This window comes from Phascolarctos cinereus, unplaced genomic scaffold (genome assembly GCF_003287225.1).
Source record: "Phascolarctos cinereus isolate Bilbo 61053 unplaced genomic scaffold, phaCin_HiC Scaffold_2;HRSCAF=192, whole genome shotgun sequence".
Taxonomy (NCBI): Eukaryota; Metazoa; Chordata; class Mammalia; order Diprotodontia; family Phascolarctidae; genus Phascolarctos; species Phascolarctos cinereus.
Window position 1 is genome coordinate 294,102,872 of NW_027555625.1, and position 10,426 is coordinate 294,113,297.

The 10,426-nt window shown below is 37.6% G+C and overlaps 1 protein-coding gene and 1 long non-coding RNA gene across 2 annotated transcripts in view; one reads left to right on the forward strand and one right to left on the reverse strand.

Annotated features, from left to right (window-relative positions):
• UBA2 (ubiquitin like modifier activating enzyme 2) overlaps positions 1–5,929 on the forward strand; it is a 31,761-nt gene extending 25,832 nt beyond the window's left edge. Inside the window, exons 15-17 of the mRNA XM_020985005.2 lie at positions 188–293; positions 1,602–1,738; positions 5,051–5,929. Of these exons, the coding sequence (XP_020840664.1) occupies positions 188–293; positions 1,602–1,738; positions 5,051–5,232 (425 nt within the window). The 3' untranslated portion in view covers positions 5,233–5,929. The remainder of the gene's footprint in view (positions 1–187; positions 294–1,601; positions 1,739–5,050) is intronic.
• Positions 1,423–10,396, reverse strand: LOC144455914 (uncharacterized). The gene is made up of 3 exons (XR_013484770.1): positions 9,953–10,396; positions 9,274–9,323; positions 1,423–2,232 (listed from the first exon to the last, which is right to left on the reverse strand). It is a non-coding gene; the product is annotated as an uncharacterized LOC144455914 (long non-coding RNA).
• Positions 10,397–10,426: the final 30 nt, after the last annotated feature.

Here is a 10,426-nt window from a genome sequence, read left to right on the forward strand (position 1 = left end):
CTTGGCTCTTTGCAGAGGTCCAATAAAAGGGGTAGTCACTGTTCAGGTGGTGTAGTCAATGTGGTGTTAAGGGGTTAAGCGTAGACTGAATTATATTATCTTTAATAGTAGGGTACAGTTTATTTAAGATGTAATTCATTGTTGTAGGAGAATCTTTTTTATAATTTAAATTCTATCAATTTTCTAGCTAATAATCATAAGAAGTTGTCAGAATTTGGAATTAGAAATGGCAGCAGGCTTCAAGCAGATGATTTCCTACAGGATTATACGTTATTGATCAATGTCCTCCATAGGTAGGAATTTTTATTACTCTAAAATGAAAAATACTTAAAAACTAAAAAGGTTATTTTCTTAAATCTCATTGTTCTCATAAAACCCTAGTACACTTGTGCCTAAGATAGCTACTGATTTCATGATGCAAGCATTGTAGAAATTTTGGGATACAGAAATATAAACGGATGTCTTTTATAACTGTTTTAAGTAAGTAAAGGGAAACACTCATACCAAAGTAGATTATTAGTATTCAGAAAAGCTTCTTTTTTCTTGGAATAATCTGGCTAGAGAGTGTTAGCCAAAATTTCAATTTATGCACGTCTTTGCCTTAGCAAAAACAAAGTGCCAAACAAACAAACAAAATACCCAACTAATAATAGCTTATGTTTATATAGTGCTTTGGGAAATAATATTTTTACTTAGAAATTTATTTTCATTATTGTAAATATGAATTATACAAGTTTTGGTTATTGGGATCAACTTACGGTTTCATTGCTTTTTTAATGTAAATTTACTAGAAGTAAGAAGAAACATGGGTGTTTGCATGATGGGCAAAAGACAAAAAAATTTTTTTGCTCCCCTTGTTTGTTCACCTTGAGTTACCCCTGGTTGTAATTATGTCATTAATATAATAAAGAACAAGTGGATAGAGCACTGGCCCTGGATTCAGGAGGACCTGAGTTCCACATATATAATAAAGAACAACATTAGAGTAGCTTACTACATTGAAAAGATTACTAGAGTGTGTGGGAGGGGAGAGCCAGTTATCCTGTAAGAGGCTAGTAGCTTGTCATAATGGCTGTAATGGCTGGGCCCAGTAGCTCAGGATGCAGCTGAGAGGCAGAGGTTTTGTAAGAAAGGGTAGAAGAAATCTCACTCAGTTGTTTCTGATTGGTTTCTTGTCTTTGATATCACAGCTACCTGGGATTTGAATTTTTCAACATAGTTACCAGGAAGTTTAAAGTAAAGGATTTAACAGGATGACAATGACTTTTTTGCTGCCTATAAATCACATGAACTACTTATTAAGCAGGGTTTCTTTAAGGAAAAATAAATCTCAATACTGGAGAAATGTGAGCTGTTATTTTTAGCCAATATGTGCAACCTCCTGCTCATGAAGATCCAAGAATCTTTAACTTATTCTCAGTATAGTTTGATTATTTATATTTTATTATATTTTAATTCTCAAAATTAATAATATGGGTATAATAATAGAACATTTGATAAGCTTTGATTACCCCAGTCTGCCCCATTTCTCAACCATACCATAGAGTTTATTGTAAAAAGGCAATTTGTTATCTTTATTTTAAAATGTAACTTTTTTACAGTGATGATCTAGGAAAAGATGTGGAATTTGAAGTTGTTGGAGATGCCCCTGAAAAAGTGGGGCCAAAGCAGGCAGAACAGGCAGCTAAAAACATCAGTAATGGCAGTGATGATGGGGCACAGCCATCCACATCAACAGGTAAATAACAGAATCTCAGAGTTGGAAGGGGGACCTCCAACCATCTAGAACAGTATGTACTCAAACAAGGAGCCCCTCTAAAACATACCGAGCAAATGGTCATTCAGCCTTTGCTTGAAGAACTTCAGTGAGGGGGAAACCTGCTACCTTCTGAGGTAGCTCTTTCCATTTCTGGATGGTTTTTGTTGTTAGGAAGTTTTTCCTTATTATCAGTTTGCTTCTTTGCAGTTTTTTTTAACATTATTCCTAGTTTTGCTCTCCAGGGGCCAAGCTATAATTTTCCAAGTATTTATAGGCAACAAGTCTAATTATCTTCCACATAATAGCCTTTCAAATTTTTTGAACAGAGCCATCATGTTTTCTCGAAATCTTGTCTTTTCTGGTTTAAACATTTCCAGTTCCTCTGTCTGATCTTCATATGCCACAGACTCAAGATTTTTCACCATCCTGTTTTCCTTCTCCAGCTTTTCAATGTTCTTCTTAAAATGTAGTGCCTAAAATTGAACAAAATTGTTTTAAAACAAGTGTTCTGATCAGGACAGAATGTAGTGGTGAGACTATTACCTTCTTACTCCTGGATACTGTTTTCTCTAATGATGTAACCTAAGACCGCAATAGCTTTTTTGGCTATTATACACTTGAAGCATATCTCACATTTTTTCCCCCACTAAAGCCTTTACATTTTTTTCAAACTGCTGTTCAGCCATACCTTCCCCATTTTGTACTTGTAATGCTATTTTTTTCAAACCCAAGTGTAAAAAACTTTACATTTATCCCTTTTATATTTCATCTAACCTGTCAGTAGTTTTTTAGATTCTAACTGTCATTGTGTATAACAGTCCCTTCTGATTTTTGGTAATCTACAAGTCTGATAATTTTGTCATTGTTATCTTTATCCAAGTCATTGATAAAAAGATTAACTAGTACAGGTCTAAGTACATATTCCTGGAACCCTCCTTTGGAGATCTTCCTAGGTGCCAGTGAACCATTGTGATCACTCTTTATGCCTGACCAACCACATTTAAATTCACCTAACCATAACTATTGTCTAGTCTATATTTCTTTATTTTTTATACAAGAATAGTACTATAGACTTTGTCAAATATTTTGCAGAAATGTAGGTAAATTATATCTTACAACATTTCTGTCATCTACTAGTCTTAACATGACAAAGGGAAATGAAATTATTTCTTGATGAAACCATGTTTGCTCTTTGTGATCACTGCTTCCTGTTTTAGGTGTTCACTAACCATTCTTTCAATATAATACATTCCACAATTTTGCCAGGAATCCACATCCAGTTTCCTGCCCTCTAGTATGCAGATGGTACTCTCTCCCCTTTTTTGAAATTTGGGACATTTGCCGTATTCCAGTTTTGTAGTACTTCTCCCAGTCTCCACAAACTTTCACTGATCACTGACAGTGTTTCAGCAGTCATAGTCACATCTGCCAGACCATTAGGTAGAAAGGATGTTGTATCTGTAGGCCTGGTGATGTGAACTCATCAAAGATGCCCTCCCTGATTATAAAACTTAATTCTCAAGAGGGAAATGGTTATCAGCTTCAAAATCTTCCATGAAAACTTTCTATGACTGCTTGGTTATCTTGGTGTCTCTTCTGAAATAAATGCTATTTAAGTGCCAGAAGGTGTGGAATTTTTTTGTTTTTAATATATGGGAGTTATCAAGAACTTGAATCTGGGGAAAGACACATATAGAAACATTTGATAGCAATTAATTCATTAGCTAGTACTGATAGTTTACAACTGGACATATTGATGGGTTTGCTGGAACATAAAAGGAGTCATTCTCAATACCTACGTTTGGAATACAAGGTAAATTCATCTGGCAAAAATGATTCATAGATGCAGAATTAGAACATTTTAAGTGGCAATAGTGCTGGGGAATCTTGGACAAATTTTCCTTACCAACTTAGGCTTTGCATTCACATCAACAAATGTTTATTGACCATTTTGTCAAAGGCTGTTTTATGAATGATAGAGGACATATAGAACAGTTATGACAACCTTTGCATTAATGGGGTTTACAATGTAGCAAGACAGATAAGACAAATAGCTGTAATATAAAGTAGAATATGAAGACTGGTGAAAGAAATGTACAAAGTGTTAGTCCTGAGGAAAAAAACATTACTTCTGGCTGGGACAGTGGGGTATGGATCAGGTAATGCTGAGTTTGAGCTGGACTTTGATGGATGGATAGGAGTTGGGATTGGTGGAGCTAGGTAGGAAACTGTATTGCAGATAGAGGGAGCAATGTGAGCAAATATACAGATTTCAGGAATTATGGGGATGTGTTGGGCAATGGAGAATAGTCTGAAACTTTAGAATGCTGAAAGGGGAGTAGTTCAAGATTAGCTGAGGCCCAAGCTTTAGAGGGGCATTGAATGAGGAGTTTAGACTCATTTGGGATGTAGTGGAGAACTATTGAAGGGAACAAGGGGAAATGGTATCGTTAGAACTATGCTTTAGGAAGATTATTTTTCCTGGTAGTTGTGGAGGGAGGAGTAGAAAGAGTTCATTTCAGCAACATTTATTAGGTGTCCAGTGTATACAGGTCATTGTAGTATGGCATCTGATATCTAGTGATGACAGTGGGAACAGTGAAGAGGATGGAAGAGGACTTAGGATATAATTGGATAAGAGGAAATAATCAAAGATGGCTGACGTTGCCAGTTTGTATGTCTGGGAATCATGGTGGTGCCATTGACAAGAACTGATGAAGTTTGGGGTTGGGAGAAGGTTATCAATTTAGCTTTGTTTATTATTAAAACAAGGATTTCTATATGTCGTGGGCTTCTTGAGGTTATGATCACAGATCTCTTGACTTTTTTGGAGTTTTTTGAGTATGAATATGCTTCTCGGACTTAGTGAAACTTGTATTTCATGTACATTTAGTTATTTTCAAAGTGCTTTGAGTCAAGCATTAAAGTGAGCTACTTTTCCTTTGTCTTATATTCTTTATTCTGAATCTTTTACTGCTCTGTAGAATGGGCACTCTTGCTCTCATGTACTCTAGGAATTTTAAAGATGGATTGTAAAACTCAAATCTGAATTGTGTAGAATATGCTTTAAGATAACTAAATTGAATTTGCATTGTGCATTTCCTTGCTAACCAATATGTGCACCATTCTTGTGACCATGACCCATTTTTCACTGAAAATGGAATAGGACACATTGCTCCCCAAGAAGAGTGCAGTGGTTTTTTGAGAATAATAATTTGAAATGTGAAAAATCACATGGGAGCATAGTTTATTATAGACTAGTATTTAAAAGTGACTTTTTTTTTTAATAAGCTCAAGATCAAGATGATGTGCTGATCGTTGATTCAGATGAAGAAGGTCCTTCAAGTAATGCTGATGTCACTGAGGAAGACTCAGCCCGGAAGAGAAAGTTAGATGATAAAGAACATGTCAACGCAAAGAGGCCACGTACAGAACAGTCTGAAGATTTAGATGACATTATAGCATTAGATTGAATGAAAATAAACTTCATCATTTTCTTACTGTCTTATGTTATCTGGGCATTTGTGTTGAATGGCCAGAACTAGACTATTTATGTCCTTTGTTCCAAAGGAAAATCACATCACTGACTTGAAAATGAGTCTTTTTCCCCTTGATAAAACATTCATTTGGATAGAACCATTAGAAATATTCCAGTATGCTATACTGAACGTAGTAGGAATTTAGTTTTTAAATACTTGAAGAGAAGTATTTGCTTAAAGAGTCATTAGATAAAAGACAATACACAGTGCATGTTACAGCTTTTTATGTAAATACCTCTAGGTATAATTCAGTAGTTTAAAATACTGTGGTTTAGTAAAATTAATACCCTGGTTATAAATATTACACCTTTATTTTTCGCTAGGAAAATATTTTAGCTCAGATTTAATTGTTTTTCACATCTTCAACTAAACTGAGATGGATTCAAAGATGCTTCAAGTGCTGTGTGTTGAAACTTGTTTTAAAATATCAACTGGCACTATGTACATTACTGTAAAACAATGTTAATTTACTCAGTTTTTCAGCTTGTACTGCCTGGTATGTCAGCATCAGAAAATTTTTGTGTATTGTTACAAGTTTCAGGTTATTTATATTTGATGTTTTGTAAAACTCAAATACTCCTATGCTGTACCTTTAAAGGACCAAATAAATGATATCTGAATACTTGCTATACATGCCTGTACAGTCCAAGTTAATGCTGACATTGTTGTGGGTTTTACTTAGTATCAGTGTCTTTTGCACAAAGTCTAAACTTTATTTAGAGTTTAAAAACCCCAGCTGTGTATGGGAGGGTAATTTAAAAAGTTAGCTCTTTAATGTTTTTCTTAAGCTGTTAGCTAAAACAGTTGATTTACATTCTAGAAAGACATGCTTAACAGTAGTCTGAGACTTCTGTCTTTTTTCAAGATATTTTGTATGCATATATTCCTTATAATGAGGAAGTTTGTCTTATACCTAAGACTTTTGGGGCTATACATCTAAAGGGCATGTTGTGATTTCAGATGGCTGTAACAATCTAAAGGATGTGGCATGTAATTGGGTAAGGAAGATGAGAGTGAGGAGTTGAGGATGATATCTGGGTTGTGAGCCTGAGTGATCTGAGAGTATGGTGGTGCTCTGAACCAGGGAATTTAGGCAAGGGGGGAGGGCTTGGGAGAAATGAAAATGAATTCAGTTTTGGCCGTGTTGAGATTGAGTTTTTTATGGGATGTTTTGAGATGTGTAATAGGCAATTGGAGATGCAAGAGTGCAGTTCGGGAGAGAGGTTAGGGCTGGATAAATGGTTTTGGGTTTCATCAGCATTAAGATGGTAAATGAATCCATGGTATAGTGTGGATGAGATGAATTAGAGAAAAAGTGAGGGTACAAGAGAGTGTGTTGGGGCGGAGGACTCTGATTGTTAATGGGTGTGGCCTGGATGAAGGTACTACAAAGGAAACTGAGGAGTGATCAGAAAGGAGACCCAGAAGAGCAGTGTGAAAACCTAGGGAGAAGAGAGTGATTGACAGTGTCAAAGGTTGCAGAGAGATGAAAGAGGATCAGGATTGAGAAGACACCATTAGATTTGGCAGTTAAGAGACCATTGATAATTTTGGAGAGATCAGTTTCAGGTGAATCATGAAGTTGGAAACCAGACTGCAGAGCAAGAAAAGGAAGTGGAGTCATCTATTATAGACGGCCTTCTCAAGGAGTTTTGCCACAAAAGGATATGTGAAGATAGCTATTAGGGATGGATGGATCAGGTAAGGGAGTTTTGAGGATAGGGGACATATGTATGGGCATGTTTGTAGGTAGTAGGGAAACAGCTAGTTGATGGGAGAGATTGAAGATAAGTGAGCGTGGAAAGAAAAGGGGGCAAATCTGTTGGAGATGATGGAGTGAAATGGGATCACTTGTACATATAAAAGGGTTTGCCATAGCAAGAAGTGCCACCTCTTTATGTGAAACAAGGTGAAAGAGGAGATAACTAATGTGATTCAAAATCCTTAAAAGCTAAATAAATGTTAGCTATTATTTGGAGCTGGGCAGGAGTCGTTTCATCCAACCCCTGTATTTTACCTTAAGGAACTCAAACAGAAATTACGTGGTCATTTCTTAGCAGGTGGTAAACCCAACATTTGAATTTCTTCCAAATCCAGCATTCTTTCCAGGACAGGATTGTATTTGGTCCAGAGGTAATAGGGAGCCAGCCACTGAAGGTTTTAGAACAGGGGAGTGCCATGATCAGACCTGTGCATTAGGAATATCATTTTGGCAGCTGTGTAAAGATATTTCACCTATAAGTGTGAACAAAGGACATGCAGTATGAAAAGGGTCTTATGGTCCAAATGGGACTATTTATAACCAATACCTAAAACAAGATGACTACGAGCCTCCCCGTCAGTCTACAAGATATTTATCATTGTGCTTGTTCTTGGGGTCTGGGGTCACAAGTGAAAGATGGTTTGACCACAACCTATTATTCTTACAGGTACCTAAAAATATTCAATGAATAATATGCTACCTGAGACCAAGTGACCACAGATTTCTTCAGTGTATTTAATACTATTGCTTAGACTTCCTTCCTTCCTTCCTTCCTTCCTTCCTTCCTTCCTTCCTTCCTTCCTTCCTTCCTTCCTTCCTTCCTTCCTTCCTTCCTTCCTTCCTTCCTTCCTTCTTCTTTCCTTCCTCTCTGTCTGTGAGGCCTTGTTTGATTTACTGTGCATGTTCCAAACTTTTTTCAAGCAGATTCTGCTGCCAGATCATTTTTGGTAATCCTTTTTTTCCCCACTCACCAGCCTAGTTCAGACCTCCATAAGCTCTTGCTTCTACTATTTTAATAGCCTTCTAATTATTCTACCTGATTTCATTCCACTAGCCAATTCATTCTATACACAGCTGCTAAAATAATCTTCCTAAGATTTGACCATGTCATTTCCCTGCTCAAAAAATTTTCATTTTTCTATTGTCTCTAGGATAAAATATAAATGCCTCAACCAGGTATTTAAGACTTTCCTCAGTTTAGTTCCAAGCTACTTCTCCTGCTTTATTTATATCTTACTTTCCATATTCATTGTTCTAGGGGAAGTTAACTACTCCTTGTTTCCCAAACTTGTTATTTTTTCTCCCACTTTTGCCTTCAGAAGGCATTCTCCATGCATGAAATGTACTCTCGTTTCTGTCTCTCAGTGTCCTTATATTCTGTTGGGGCTCGTTTTAGGTGGCACTTCCTCTGAGAAATTTTCCCTTAAGTCCCCCCAATTTTTTGGTTCTCCTCAAATTACCTTGTACTTATGTGTGTACATGTATTCCCTCAATAGGATGTAAGTTCCTTGAGGGCAAGGATTTTTATATTTCTACCTTCAACATCTCAAAACACATTAGGTCCTTATGTGAAAGGTGCTGAGCTAGATGCTGAAGCACTTTGCACGAAGTAGACATTAATATTTATTGAATTAAAGCAAAGAATTTTCAGTTGTGTCTCCTGGTAGGCAAATCTATTAGAAGGTGGCAAAGGTGTTAGCATGATTTGGACTAGAAAGGAGTAAAATTGCATTTCTTTTGAAATGTCACTAATGGTCTCGCCTTTTTCTAATTAGTATAAATGATTATAGTTTTACTGTACTGGAAGTTACAATAATAGAGATATCCTGCTGTCAAATGTAATTCTTTGGGCTACATTTGTGATTATATTCCTTAAATGCAAAATTTTTCTTAAAAAAAAAATCCACAACAAATCTTTGGCTTTAGATGTTTGCCCATATTTTTCCTTGCTGGGCAAAACTGTCAGACCAACAATTGGAAGTTATGAAGAGGTTGATTTGGCTCAAAAAGGAAATGTTACTGAAAATTAGTTTTCCAAAAATGTAATAGGCTAAATTGAATAGTGAGCTCCCCATCTTCAAGCAGAGACTGGATATTGTGGTGGGATATTGTGCTCATGCTTTCAGTGAGAGGTGGAGTAGACCTCAGGCTTTTTCTCAACTCAGATTCTGTGATTACAAAGGATAAATTCTATCTTCTCTATTCATACTTACCTTTGTTTTCTTTGTGGCTCTCTTGTATTTGCTGAGTAGATAGGGCATGGCTGCAGAAAACAGGCTTTATTATGCAATATTTCACAAATTTCTGGTTAAAAATTCCATGCAAGTAAGGATGCAGAGAGGACCTTACCTCTAGAAGAGGTTGGTCTTTGGAAATGCAGGGAAAGGAGCAGCAGCAGTGCATAAGGCAGATGGCTTAGCCCTGACCCAGCCTTCAAATGTAGGGCAAACTGGTGGCACAGGGGCATTGATTCAGGCCTCTTCATAAATACCTCGGCCTGCTATTGACATTTACCCCTCCCGCCAGTCACCAAGCTCTCCTTTCTTGGCTTTGCTTCTGAGGTGAGAGGCTCTCCTACCTGGGTGCACTGTCCACAGTTCTGTGACACATCCTTGCTGGGAAACATTTCCTAGGCCTCATGGGTCACATTAAGTGTTCTGTTCCTGACCATTATATTTACTATTTCGGGAGGACACTAGGGTAATATGCCAGGCCTGTACAATAAGGACTTGTGGAGACCTAGCCAGAGGCTCCCAGGACCAGCCAGGTATTTCTACAGAACTTCAAACTGTGACTGAGGAAATAATTAAGAATGTTCCAACAAGTTCCTTTTAAGTTTTACTTAATTTAAAATTTGTGTAAATGGGTGAGGTGCGATAAGAAAACACTAACCTGGGGCGGGCTGAGAACTGCCTGAGAAAAGATGCTACTGGATGTGGGGAAGGGAAGAAAACCGATTTATCCAGAGTTTTTCTCACTCTTTGGTTAAATCTGAATATGGGTCAGTTGTTTCCTTCTCCGAAATAGCAGGAGGGAGGCACTGGAGTCCCTTGGAGTCAAAGAGAAGATGCAGTCGGGCTGCCGGGAGGTCGCTGGTCACTAGCTTGGGCAGATCTGCATAGATGCAAGCTTGCTCTCCAGCTCCCGCCACAGCCGCAGCTTGTCTAACAACACCCAACGTTCTGTGGCAGGAGCCTGCCCCCTCTTCCTCCTCTAGTGGGCAAAGCAGCAGAAGTTCACGTTGACAAGCCAAAGTCTAGGGTTGTCGGCATGGCCTGTCCCAGAGAAAAAGAAGTTGAGACAGGCCAGTGCGCCACCTCCCATCCCGCCCCCTACTGCGGGACCGTCACCCCCTTACAGCAGTTT